The 14,812-nt window shown below is 45.5% G+C and overlaps 1 protein-coding gene and 1 pseudogene across 1 annotated transcript; both read left to right on the top strand.

The window, feature by feature from the left end:
- Window positions 1-237: 237 nt before the first annotated feature.
- On the top strand, window positions 238-5,948 carry LOC122829335 (casein kinase I-like). The gene is made up of 7 exons (XM_044113801.1): window positions 238-544; window positions 617-787; window positions 872-1,020; window positions 1,351-1,549; window positions 1,620-1,765; window positions 2,729-2,782; window positions 3,976-5,948. The coding sequence occupies exons 1-6, from the start codon at window positions 238-240 to the stop codon at window positions 2,759-2,761; spliced, it is 1,005 nt and encodes a 334-aa protein (XP_043969736.1). The 3' UTR covers window positions 2,762-2,782; window positions 3,976-5,948.
- Window positions 5,949-6,538: 590 nt separating this feature from the next.
- On the top strand, window positions 6,539-14,481 carry LOC122829334 (annotated as a pseudogene).
- Window positions 14,482-14,812: the final 331 nt, after the last annotated feature.

The following is a 14,812-nucleotide window of genomic DNA, read 5'->3' as shown; positions in this document are numbered from 1 at the left end:
AATACACTAATGTTATTTAATTTTCACAAATCAAATAAAGGTTTAACAAATCAATGTAGGTTTTAAATGTTCTGGTTCTAATGTGGAATAGTCCATGTTTGAAGAGCCTCAAAGTTTTTAAATTTAAACAAATTAAAATGACTCAGTTCAGTGAAACATTAGCTGGAATCGCCCTTTTTCCATTTGCTGAGTCAAAGTCTGAAGTTTGGCACCAAAATTCACAGTCAGAGGAGCAAAATGGCCGAACACCAGGGAGACAGAAATGTTTGGGTTCTGACTCGTCGTACCAACGCCGGGTCGACCTTTCCTCCCCAGATCAGCCGGATCGAATACATCCACTCCAAGAACTTCATCCATAGAGACGTGAAACCCGACAACTTCCTGATGGGCCTCGGGAAGAAGGGCAACCTGGTCTACATCATCGACTTCGGCCTGGCCAAGAAGTACCGGGACGCTCGAACGCACCAGCACATCCCCTACCGCGAGAACAAGAACCTGACCGGGACGGCGCGATACGCCTCCATCAACACCCACCTGGGCATCGGTAAGTTTCCCCTGCTGGCCTCCAGTCTCACCGCGCCGCCGCCGCTTCACGCCAGTGAGTTTTCCTCCACAGAGCAGTCGAGGCGAGACGACCTGGAGTCTCTGGGTTACGTCCTGATGTACTTCAACCTGGGTTCGCTGCCCTGGCAAGGACTCAAGGCTGCAACCAAGAGGCAGAAGTACGAACGAATCAGTGAAAAGAAAATGTCCACCCCTATTGAGGTCCTCTGTAAAGGATACCCCTGTGAGTGGGAGGTCAGATGAGAAATGCGTCATTTTGCAACAGTTTGTCCTTGAGATCCTCATCATTCCTTCCTGTCTCCGCCAGCTGAGTTCTCTACCTACCTGAACTTGTGTCGCTCTCTGCGGTTCGACGACAAGCCCGACTACTCGTACCTGAGGCAGCTCTTCAGGAACCTTTTCCACAGGCAGGGCTTCTCCTACGACTACGTCTTCGACTGGAACATGCTGAAGTTTGTGAGTGTCTCGTTTTTCTGTCTTTAAGTTCAGGAAACATCTTCCAGAAATGGGAGAACTTTGGTTTGTTTGAATGCATCCGTTTTCCCCAGATTGGACTCTTTTCTCTGTATGTTTTGCCACCGTCTTCAGCCCTACATAACAGATCTAGATATTCCAACTCTTTCCTAAACACATCGTCCAGAGATGCATCCCTGATCTTCAGGTCCACAAAGTCACATCCAAACTGAACCATCCATCTGGGTTCTGTCCACCATGTTTGATTGGAGTTAGGAGGTATTTGCGGTGATACTGTGTGTCGTGTTTAATCCTCGTCTTCGTCTGTTTCAGGGTTCCAGCAGGACAGCAGAGGACGGGGAGCGAGAGAGGAGAGAAGGAAAGGAAGGGGAGGAGCGAGCCGGCGCGGGTCAGAGAGGAGCCGGAGGTCGAGCCCTGCCTCCAGGTCCGAACCCTGGTGCCGCCAACCGAGTCCGGAACGAGCCAGAGACCACTCCTTCCAACCAGGCGTCGCGTGGAGCCCAGCCGTCAGGTCCGGAGGCCTTCTGGGTAAAACACCGTCAGACCAGGTTTAGTTTCTGACCGCTGTCTGCTGCGCGCAGGAAACCGGTCGCCTCAGGCGGGCCGGGCCGAGAGAGCCGAGAGAGAAAGGAAGGTGGCGATGAGGCTCCACCGCGGCGCCCCCGCCAACGTCTCGTCCTCCGACCTCACTGCACGCCTCGACCAATCACGGATCACTGCCTCACAGGTAGGAAGTCTGGGATGGAGACCAGGCTCTCTGTTAGCCTGTTGGGTCTGTTGGTGTTTGGACTTTTAGGGTGATGGTCCAGTTGACCCGGTTCTACTGGAACCAGAACTCCATCATCTGCTCCACCTGCAGCTGCTGTGGTTCTGAGTCAAACCAACCTGTTCCCCTCCTGGCCTGTGGGGGCGCTGCACCAACAACCACTGAAGGAAACCACACAAAAACCTCTGAAGACACTGAGAGCAACTTCCTTCTTCACCAGATGGAAACAAGATGGAGGCGTCAGATTTTAGTGTTGGAGGATTTCTCTTTAGTCTTTGGCTGAAGACCAGGAGACATTTCTGCTGCTAGCGCTAGGCTAACATGTTAGCTTTGGTTGGATTTACCCAGAATGCCCTGTGCATTCACTTCCTGTCTTTAGAGCGGTTTCTGGTCCGCTTGGTGTTCACATTCAAACCGAACCCAGACCGAGGTTTGGAGGACCAGAGGTCAGAGGTCAGAGGTCGGTTAGTGTTCACACCTCACTAACTGAACTGGACTTTGACTAGGCAGACGGATTGGAGTTGGATTAAACCATAACCCTGGGCAGAGCTGAGGGCTGAATGCAGCCTTAAAAAATTATTAACAGATTTAGAAAACTTCCTGTTTTCCTCTAATTCTGAAAAAGGTTGAATTTTAACTGATGATGAATCGAAGCAGATGAAGAAACGGAGGACTGAAGAAAATATTCAACAAGAGAGAAAATTTAATCAGGAAACTTTTATCACCAAGAATCTGTTTCCTGTATTTCTACAGATGTTGGTTCGTCTTTAACAGCGTTTTAATAATTTAATTTTTTTTTTCGTGTTTGACCAGAATATGGATGAAGAACCTTTTTGTTCATGTTCTCAGATGATCTGAACCAGGAGGGCCTGGAGGTTTTTAACATCTGAGATGCTTTAAGCTCCTCTGTTCTCCTCCATGTAGGTCAGTGTGCCGTTTGAACATCTGGCAAAGTGACGTTCTGCTGGTGAGCTGCAGGTCAGAAACACAGAAACAGAAACAGAAACACAGAAACAGAAACAGAAACACCTTCACAGCATCAATCATCTGTTCCTGGTGGAAAACATGGCAGCAGCTGATTGTAGATCAGCCTCAGTCAGACTCAGCTTTTCCTTTTACTGACTGACAGGATGCAGCTTTAGCCGTCCTGCAGAATGTTCACATCTTTAACTCTTTCACCTTATGAGGTATTAAAGCTCAAACTTTATTGAGGCAGCCGACAGACAGCAAAACACGTAAACTCCAAAACACACATGAATGAAAAAAGAAAATCCTCCAGATAAAAAATGCTGCAAGTGCAAAAAATACAAGTAAAAACCTACAATGAAGAAAACAGATGCAAAACAAAATTAGCTGAAGCTAATGCTAAGCCGTTAAACACAGAAAATGATGGAAACTCATTTTAAACTCCTAAACACAAAAAATTAGCAGATGCTAACTCTAAATTACTAAGTACATAAAAATAGTTGAAACTAACACTAAACTGTTAAAGACATTTAAAAATTATTTAGTCTCTAAAACAAATTTATCCTTCAATAAAAGGTTTAGCTGAGACCAAATCAGCAGGTTTTATTAGAAAAACAATTAATAACGCAAAGGAAAATTATTGATTTTGTTTTAATTCATCATGTAATTAATTGATTTATTGCTAATTGTGACAAGCCCACTGCCCCGCCGTTCCCTAGCAACCCCTGACGAGCCCCAGCCGTTCCCTAGCAACCCGTTCCCTAGCAACCCAGTTCTAGTTCCACTGGCAGATTATTTCACTTAAAACAAAACATATTTCCCATATTATAAGTGAAATAATCTGCCAATAAAGCCAGAGCTATTTGATCAATAATGAGGAATTATTGATTTAAAACAAGTTCCTGTATCTTGATGAAAAGTGATTTGTATTATTTTATTTCAACTAAACTAAAATATTTGCATTAGAAACTAAACAAAAATAAGATTTGTGTTTTTACAGTTTTTGACCAACAAGTCAGGAAACATTTAGACCCTTTTTCAAAAGTTAAAACTTTACATGTAAATTTTCTGCTGAGCAAGTAAAGAAAATAATGTAAAAAAACTATTTTTCATTTGTAACTGAAGGATAAATAAATTAGTTCTGAGTTCTGCCGTTAAACTGTCCGGTTTTGTGACGTTTCTTTGTTTTGTGTCCCATCATGTAGCAACCGAAGGGCATCGAACCCCCGACTTTCAAATCCAAATCGAACGAATGAAGGCATGAATGGTGAGGGAGGCGGCGGGCGAGCGAGGACCCAGAGCGTCTGTCCGTGTGTCTGCCGGTGGGAGCAAAGCCTGATGGGAAACCAGTGGAAGAAGGAGAACCTCCAGCTGAACCAGTTTGGTTTTTGTTTCAGCGCTGGAACCAGGAGCCGGGCGATAAACTTCACTCCGTTTCACCTCCACATCAACACTGAGGCTCAATTTGCACAAAAACAGAACGAAAACATCAAAGTGCACAAAAAGGACTAAAATTACACAACTGTGATTTATACGTGTAATCGATGAAAAAAGATCGATTTGCTTTTGTTTGAGAGTTAAATCTGCAGCTTCTGCTGTTATTTATTCTGATCTAAAGTTGAAGCCAGATATTTACATGCTCTGTATAAAACGACATTCTCACACTCTGAGGGTTATTTTCCTGTTTTACTGCAGTTAGGACTAACTTTATTTCTGTTAGTTAAATGTCAGACTCATGAGGAAGATAATGTTTCTTAATTTCCTCTTGACTGGGATCAAAGCCTCTCAGGACGGTTTGCTGGAGTGGATCCAGTGGTTTCAGACACGACTCTGATTGGACGCCATTAAAATCTTTAATCAAGTTAATAACAGGGTCTTTAATGAATTAGTCAATTTAATCAAAAACTAGCAACAAAATCTCAATTCAAAACCCCGATCATTCATGGAGCTTCTTTGGAAATGTGGATTGTGGATCCTAACATTAGCACTAGCTAATGCTAACATGTTTAGCATTAAGAATCTATCACAGGCTAACATAGCTTAGCTGATAGGCCGTCTTTTCCAAGATCCAATCAGATTGAAGCTGAAATGAACCAGAGAAGAATCTTCCTCCTCCATCACTCTTCTGTGTGCGTCATATTTACGGGCGTACCAGAAACGCATAGATACAAAGGTTCCAAACAAAAAAGATTCATTAAAATTTTTACTGTAATTAATTGAAATGAATGTGTCAAAGTTCCTGTGATGTTTGTCTCTGTGTCTGTTTACAGACTGTAAATTATTTTTTTATGTTTCTTTTTTAGCGATGGCTTCTTCATCTCTGAGCGGCCTTTCAGCCCAGGCTGATACCAGGAAACGGAGCTGTTTTCAAACAATAGGTTTAGTTTTTGATGCTGTTTTATGCCTCACTGCAAAAACACAAAATCTACCAAGTATTTTTGTCCAGTTTCTACTGCAAACATCTTATTATACCTGAAACAAGACAAAACTAACTTGCAAGTGTAACCACCGCCAACCACCAGGAGGGGGCGCTGTTTCACCCATTACACATGAACCCAAACTTGGAAGTGATGACAAGTGGAATTCTATACAACATTAACTATGTTACACAAGACACAGTAAATACTAATACCTTTATACTAATGAAAAAGCTTCAGTTTCACTGAATCAAACCAGGATGGTTTATGTAATCCTTACTGAGGTAAAACAGGAAAAGTTTATTCTGATTTATTGTCAGAACCTTTTTACACAGAGGATTTATATCTGGTTGCAACCTGCAGCCTTGGAAGCTAAATCAAAAGTTTGGGTCTCAGTAGGAGAGGATCAGAGGAAAAGAGTGAATGTGAAAAAGTTTCTGCTTTTGGAAAGTCTCCATCTTTGTTCGTGTTCTTGTGTCATGCTTCTGTTTCGCCTTCAGCTTTGCTTTAAGGACCCAGAGGAAATGTCCGGATCAGGAAAGACGTGAAGAAGTTAATTGAATGCGAGCTAGTGGACGTGTACAGCAGTAGGAGTGTAGATACGACTCGGCAGAATGTGACAGAAAACTTATTTTTCTTTGATGAACCTTTAGAGTCTGAGACAAAAAGGAAAAACTGGCGACTGTTTTCCTTTTTCCTGCTTCGGTTTTATGACTATATTGGTGTTTATTTTCAGATTCAATAAAAGTATACGCAGCTTACCCAGACTCCTGGTCTTGTTTCATGGGTAAGAACGGCCTAGTCAAAGTTCAGACTTAAATCCTGTATCCAGTCTGACTGAACTCAAGCGGTTAGAGATGTAAATAAGTTGCAGCAACAACTACAGTGGATGGAGGAGAGCATTCATCTTCAACAACATGATTTCTGAAAATAGTTCTGTTCATTTGACATCTGACAATAATAGACAATAATAGAAAAACAATTAAGCTTGTTATAAATATAAAACTAAGTCTCTTACTTGTTTTAGTCAATAAGAGACCTTCATAATAATACTCAAATAGAACTAACAAGCACTTTTTTAACCCAAAGTTACTGAAGTAACTAATGGAATGAGTAAATATAAGTAGTTAGGAAGCTGATGAGGAGCGTCATTTCCCACGCCAGGCCCAGTTTGGACAGGAAACCGGAGGATACTGTGAGTGGGAGCAGTTATACGTCACTGTCATCTTCTGCGAGTCCCAGAATAACGCTGCGCAAACTCACTGTGCTCAGGACATAAGCCCCGCCCTAAACTGGAGTGCTTGTCATCTGATTGGTTAAGACAGTTCGCCCTGGTGTAATGGGCGGAGCTACTGTGATGTGGCGTTATTAATCCAACTGAGATTCTACATCAGAGCCGTTACCAAGAGAGAGAAGGACGACCCGAACCGAACTGACTGCTTATAAACTCAAACACCTACCCGAAACGTCAGAAATGGACCAACGGAACCAGTTAAAGAAGAGAACCGAAGCTGCGGAGCGGGCGAGCTGAACTTTTAGCGGGGAGTTTAGTTGTTTCGGTGGGAGACGGTGAGAGTTGACGGGCGGTCGGTCGGTCCTCCGGGGAGCCAACATGGATGTCCTGGGAGACACCGGGCGCCTCTGAGGAACACTTCCTGCCGTTTCTGGGTTACTGGAACCGAACAGTTCTTGTGGAGCAGCGCGGAGAGGTTCTGAAGCAGGGCTCAGTTCACCAGGTGAGTCCGGACCGGAAAAACTATCATCTGTTCTCATACTGTAATAGCAGTATATTCTGTCTTTGTTATTTAATTAGTTTAAAAAAACAGTAATTTTTATGACACCATTGTGACTTTTATATTATAATTTAATCACATTATTTTTCATTCAATGCTAATCATGAAATAATTATTTTTTAATACGATTAAATTGTTCGTTTCAATATATTTGAAATACAGTTAAAGATATTTAACCACATTATCAGTTTATTGGGATAATTTTTAAAGAAAGCAGAAATATAATTTTATTGTTATGGCCATTAAGATAATCCAGTCTGGCTGTCACTAATGTTATGAATCACACCCCGACAACTTTCCATCTGTTGCTTTATCCCTCACTTATTACTCCTGTGTGTGTGTGTGTGTGTGTGTGTGTGTGTCTGTGTGTGTGTGTGGTGACCTTTGTCACCTTCCTAATGAAACAGCCAGCTGTCCTTTTGCCTCCATGCAGCATCGTTATGCAGCATCGTTTACATCCCATTGTGTTCCCTGCTGCTTCTGGTTGGTCCATCAGTTTAATGAAACCCCCAAAATAAAATAATCTCCTGGTTCCTACTGGAGATCCACCAGCCAGACATCAGAACCAGACGATTTTTCTCAACAGGTCAAATAGTGACTTGATTTAATTTTTCAGAAAAAACAGTTTCAACTGTTTTCTGTAACGGTTTGCTTTAACAAACGTTTGTGTTTGAGTGTTTGGGCCGGTTCTGACTGATCTAATGGCTGCTGGGTCGAAACCAACAGAATCAATATGTGAAACCAGAGGGTAACCACAACACACTGACTCACTGTTCAGTGAAACCGGACCGGTCCGGTTCTGACCCGACGGCAGGCGGTCAGATCGGAGCAGCAGGTTGATGATTGATGATGATCGACCGGTTCTTCGTCTTGTCTTCCTCCAGCTGGTCAACGTTTACTGCTTCCTGTCCAGATGTTCAGGCTGCGGCGCCGGGACGTCCCGCAGCCGGACCCGCCGGGCCTGGACCCGGACCCACACGCCGCCGCCCCCATGGGGCCCAACATCTCATGGGTCCACGAAGCGCCGGTGCTGGGGTCGGCCCAGCCCACCTTCCTGATGTCGCCGGCGGCGCAGGCGGTGTCCGGCTTCTTCGTCTGGACCGCGCTCATCCTCACCTGTCACCAGGTAACGACCGGACCAGCAGGACCGTTAGCCGCAGTTAGTTCTGGTTCTGACTCTGGTTCTGGTTCTGTGTCCAGATCTACATGCACCTGCGGTTCTACAGCGCGCCGCAGGAGCAGCGGCACATCGTCAGGATCCTCTTCATCGTCCCCATCTACGCCCTGGACTCCTGGCTCAGCCTCCTCTTCCTCACCAACGACCAGTTCTACGTTTACTGTGACAGCGCCAGGGACTGCTACGAAGGTCAGCCGCCATCCAACCGCCATCCAACCGCCATCCAACCAGACATCCAACTGTTCATCCAACCAGACATCCAACCAGACATCCAACCAGACATCCAACCAGACATCCAACTGTTCATCCAACCAGACATCCAACCAGACATCCAACCACACATCCAACTGTTCATCCAACCAGACATCCAACCAGACATCCAACCGTCATCCAACCAGACATCCAACCAGACATCCAACCGCCATCCAACCAGACATCCAACCAGACATCCAACCGCCATCCAACCAGACATCCAACCGTCATCCAACCAGACATCCAACCAGACATCCAACCGCCATCCAACCAGACATCCAACCAGACATCCAACCAGACATCCAACCGCCATCCAACCAGACATCCAACCAGACATCCAACCAGACATCCAACCAGACATCCAACCGCCATCCAACCAGACATCCAACAGTTCATCCAACCAGACATCCAACCAGACATCCAACCAGACATCCAACCAGACATCCAACCAGACATCCAACCGTCATCCAACCAGACATCCAACCAGACATCCAACCGCCATCCAACCAGACATCCATCCGCCATCCAACCAGACATCCAACCGTTCATCCAACCGTTCATCCAACCAGACATCCAACCAGACATCCAACCGCAATCCAACCAGACATCCAACGGCCATCCAACCAGACATCCAACCGACATCCAACCAGACATCCAACCGCCATCCAACCAGACATCCAACCGCCATCCAACCAGACATCCAACCGCCATCCAACCAGACATCCAACCAGACATCCAACCGCCATCCAACCGCCATCCAACCAGACATCCAACCGCCATCCAACCGCCATCCAACCAGACATCCAACCGCCATCCAACTGTTCATCCAACCGCCATCTAACCAGACATCCGACCAGACATCCAACCAGACATCCGACTGTTCATCCAACCAGACATCCAACCAGACATCCAACCGTTCATCCAACCGTTCATCCAACCAGACATCCAACCAGACATCCAACCGCAATCCAACCAGACATCCAACCAGACATCCAACCGCCATCCAACCAGACATCCAACCAGACATCCAACCGTTCATCCAACCAGACATCCAACCAGACATCCAACTAGACATCCAACCAGACATCCAACCGTTCATCCAACCAGACATCCAACCAGACATCCAACTGTTCATCCAACCAGACATCCAACCAGACATCCCACCAGACATCCAACTGTTCATCCAACCAGACATCCAACTGTTCATCCAACCGTTCATCCAACCAGACATCCAACCAGACATCCAACCGCCATCCAACCGCCATCCAACTGTTCATCCAACCAGACATCCAACCGCCATCCAACCAGACATCCAACCGCCATCCAACCAGACATCCAACCGCCAGCCAACAGGTCATCCAACCGCCATCCAACCAGACATCCGACTGTTCATCCGACTGTTCATCCAACCAGACATCCAACCAGACATCCAACCAGACATCCAACCAGACATCCAACCGCCATCCAACCAGACATCCAACCGCCATCCAACCAGACATCCAACCAGACATCCAACCGCCATCCAACCAGACATCCAACCAGACATCCAACCGCCATCCAACCAGACATCCAACCGCCATCCAACTGTTCATCCAACCGCCATCCAACCGCCATCCAACCAGACATCCAACCAGACATCCAACCAGACATCCGACTGTTCATCCAACCGTTCATCCAACCAGACATCCAACCAGACATCCAACCGTTCATCCAACCGTTCATCCAACCAGACATCCAACCAGACATCCAACCAGACATCCAACCAGACATCCGACTGTTCATCCAACCGTTCATCCAACCAGACATCCGACTGTTCATCCAACCAGACATCCAACCGCCATCCAACCGCCATCCAACCAGACATCCAACCAGACATCCAACCGTTCATCCAACCAGACATCCAACCAGACATCCAACCAGACATCCAACCGTTCATCCAACCAGACATCCAACTGTTCATCCAACCAGACATCCAAACAGACATCCAACCAGACATCCAACCAGACATCCAACCGCCATCCAACCAGACATCCAACCGCCATCCAACCAGACATCCAACCAGACATCCAACTGTTCATCCAACCGTTCATCCAACCAGACATCCAACCAGACATCCAACTGTTCATCCAACCGTTCATCCAACCGTTCATCCAACCAGACATCCAACCAGACATCCAACTGTTCATCCGACTGTTCATCCAACCAGACATCCAACTGTTCATCCAACCAGACATCCGACTGTTCATCCAACTGTTCATCCATCAGTCTCTGTTTTTTCCACATATTTTAAATCCAATAATTGTAGAAATTTTTGTGATAAACTGTTGATAATTTTTTTTCTACTTGGACGTTAAAATCTCTTTGAAATCAACTGAAAATTATGAAACATATTTTGGAGAAACTGTGAGAGTTTGACATGAAAACCTTTTATTGAACTGATGTTGAAAGTTGAACTTTTCAAATTCAACAAATATCAGCTGGTGGAGGTTCTGGTTCTGGTGGAGGTTCTGATGGAGGTTCTGGTTCTGATGGAGATTCTGATGGAGGTTCTGGTTCTGGTGGAGGTTCTGATGGAGGTTCTGGTTCTGGTGGAGGTTCTGATGGAGGTTCTGGTTCTGATGGAGGTTCTGGTTCTGGTGGAGGTTCTGGTTCTGGTGGAGATTCTGATGGAGGTTCTGGTTCTGGTGGAGGTTCTGGTGGTTTATTGTCAGGATGACAGTTGGTGAAAGTCGTCTGATTGTCTTTGTTTTCCTTTTTGGACTGAAATATTCTGGTTCTGACCCGTTGATGTCAGAGTGAAGTGGATCTGATTCATCAGAAACGTGGATCTCCTACGTCACATCGCCGCCTCCTTCCTCCTCCATCCTTACATGGAGCATCTCTCCTCCTCCTCTTCTTCTTCTGCTCAGATCTGTTTTCCTGTTGCTTGGCAACCGTGCTCAGACTTCCTCCCCCTGCATCAGATAATGGATTCTGCTACAGAAGCTCTCGGCTGTTGCATCACCATGGCAACCGCTGGGTGAAGGATGGGTGGAGGCCCAGGTGGAGGCTGCATCTTTTGACCTGGGTTCTGTCTTTCAGGCGTCGGGTCGGGTGGAGTCGGTCCAAACGGGCGGAGAGATGAGAATCTTTTAGTGACTGAAGATTCAGAAACAAATTTTTCTATTCAAACGATCCAAAGATTCTGGAAAAGACTGTAAATAAATCAAATATTTAAATATTCAAATTCCATCAGTTAATATTTAAACAAAAATAGATTTGTCTAGCTCTGTTACAATAATCAATAATCAGTTAATATTGATATTGATTAAAACAAGATCAATAACTTCCATTTGCATGATTTATCACTTTTCTCTTCTCCACATTTTGGTAGAAAATTCTTCAGTTTGTTTTTAACTAAACCTTGTCTGAAGTTTTGTTTCCATAGATTTTATATAATTTCATTTGTTTGATTTATTTTGTATTTAAAATGTCAAATCCATCAAAAGTAACAATCTGCTTCTTCTTCTTCTTCTGTCTCTGCAGCGTTTGTGATTTATAACTTCCTGAGTCTTTGCTTCGAGTATCTGGGCGGAGAGAGCGCCATCATGGCGGAGATCCGGGGGAAACCAATGGAGTGAGTCCAGAGAAAACCAATAATCTAATCAATAATCAATGAATCTACAGATTATTCTCACAATTAAAAGATTAGTCACATAAAAAATTCAGGTTCTGCAGTTTTCATAAATATACAGAATCAGAAATTTGCTGTGTTTCTAATTGAAAGATGTGTTTATATTCCAGTTTGAAGTTTTCATGTTTCCAGTCACTAACAGAAGCTGCTGGTCGTCTCCAGGTCCAGCTGTTGCTACGGTACCTGCTGCCTCGCGCGCCGCGTTCTCCATCGGGTTCCTGCGGTTCTGTAAGCAGGCCACGCTGCAGTTCTGCGTGGTGAAGCCGCTGATGGCCGCCGTCGCCGTGCTGCTGCAGGCCTGCGGCAGATACAGAGACGGAGACTTGGAGTGAGTCCGGCGGCAGACCCGCACGCCTCAGACCTCTAATCTGTGTCTAATCCCATTCCTGCCGTCTCGCCGCAGCGTTGCCGGCGGTTACCTGTACGTCTCCATCGTCTACAACGTCTCTGTCAGCCTGGCGCTCTACGCCCTCTTCCTCTTCTACTCCTCCACCAGAGAGCTGCTGAGCCCCTACAGACCCACTCTCAAGTTCCTCACCGTCAAGTCCGTCATCTTCCTCTCCTTCTGGCAGGGTAGGAGTCTTCATCACTCTTCATCACTCTTCATCATGGAGTCTTCATCACATCCGTTAGCAACGCCAGGCTACCAGCTTCTCTGTCTCAATGCGAATAGATGTGATAAAGTACTGGGACGTAACGAGTGGCAGAACGCCAACGCTACACACACCCTGGGTCACGGGGGTGGCAGCATCATGCTGTGGGAAGCAGGTTAGGGTTGATGGTCGGATTAAATCAGGACCAGCAGCCAGAGACATAGTTCAGATCACAGCAGATTCATGGCTTGCAACGGCCTAATCAAAGCCCAGACCTGAATCCAGTGGCCCAATGTGAAAGTTCACAGATTTTCTACAACCAAAATAAAATATTCAGAATCTGGAGAATCAGGTTTCCCTCCAAGTCAGAAATCTTTTACTGAACGTTTCTGGTTTTAGTTTCACTTCCTGTTGTTTTTCTGTTCAGGCATGTTGCTGGCCATCCTGGAGAAATGTGGGGCCATTCCTCAGATCAAGGAGGTTTCCGTGGGCGAGGGCACGGTCGCCGCCGGTTACCAGAACTTCATCATCTGCATAGAGATGTTTTTTGCAGCTCTGGCCCTTCGGCACGCTTTCACCTACCAGGTCTACATGGACAAAAGCCTCAACTCCACAGGTCAGGGCGCTAAGCTAGGTGCTAGAGTGCTAAGCTAGGCGCTATAGCACTGAGCTAGGTGCTAGAGCACTAAGCTAGGTGCTAGAGCACTAAGCTAGGCGCTAGAGCACTGAGCTAGGCACTAGAGCGCTAAGCTAGGCACTAGAGCGCTAAGCTAGGTGATAGAGTGCTAAGCTAGGAGCTAAAGCACTAAGCTAGGCACTAGAGCGCTAAGCTAGGCGCTATAGCATTGAGCTAGGTGCTAGAGTGCTAAGCTGGGCGCTAGCTTTCAGAATGCTAAGTGCTAGCTGCTCCTCATTCGGTTCTCATTTGCTGACTCAGCATCGTGTTTCTTTCCTCTCTGCTGCACATGAAGGATTTCTTTCCACATGCGGAGAGTTTGGTAGGTTTACCTCCAGAATCATTTCTACCGCCTCGTTGTGTTTTTATGTGTCTGGTTTGAATCCAGTTGTTGTTGTTTTTGTAACTTTTGATTGAAATGAAACCAAAACCAAAATGTTTGAATCATTTGACCAAAAATCAGAAACATCTTAAAATCCTTCAGTGTCAAATGGAAAAAGTTTCACACTGTGAGGAATGTTTCCGTTCATCTGGATTCATAAACATTTATTCCTAGAACATAAACACTGACCTGGTTTGAACAGTAGATGGCGCTGCACATTTATAGTTGAAACAACAGGAAGTTATGACTGAATGTCAGATTCACTGGATTTAAAGAAAGAGAGAGAAAAGTCCAAATATGAACAGAATAATTTCTAACCAGATGAAATCATTGCAAGAGTTCTCATAAAATTACAACTTTATTCTATTTTCATCATTTAAAAATCTTAATCCTGTTTTATATCTGTGGCAAGAAGTTTAATATGAAGATGTTTTATTATAAATCAGCTTGTCACACTCCAAGTCCAGATCCTGCCCTGTGATGTCATTTCCTGTGTTTCTTGCATTGTTTTGGTGATTTTTTTAATGAATCGGTTTGAGCCGCTGACCCTTCCTCCTCCTCCTCCTCCTCCTCGTCTTCCTCAGGCCGCTGCGCCCCGATGAAGAGCATCTCCAGCAGCCTGAAGGAGACGATGAGCCCCGGCGACATGGTCCAGGATGCCATCCACAACTTCTCGCCGGCGTACCAGCAGTACACTCAGCAGGCCACGCTGGCCGCTGGCGCCACGCCGCTGCCACGGTGGCGCTGAGGCGCTGGGCGACACAGAGAAAACGCTGCTGCTCAGCTCAGACGACGAGGTCTAGAGCCCAAAGCTTTCTGAAATCTAAAGAGAATCAAACCCGATGCAGGCTGGTTATTCTGGGAGGATTTATGGGAAAATCAGGAACCTTCAGGCAGAAACTGGAGCAAAACACTCAGATGTCTGAGTCTGTGGAAACTCACTGATTTAAATCTGAACACTTTAATATCACCTCATTTTTATATTTTCATTTTTTCTTCCTAAATACGTCGCTCAGTCGAAATCTATTCTTTAAAACTGATTATTTTTACCAAACGATGGAACGATCTGAAAATATGGG

This window comes from Gambusia affinis, linkage group LG04, assembly GCF_019740435.1.
Source record: "Gambusia affinis linkage group LG04, SWU_Gaff_1.0, whole genome shotgun sequence".
NCBI lineage: Eukaryota > Metazoa > Chordata > Actinopteri > Cyprinodontiformes > Poeciliidae > Gambusia > Gambusia affinis.
This window is presented reverse-complemented; position numbering and strand designations above follow the sequence as displayed.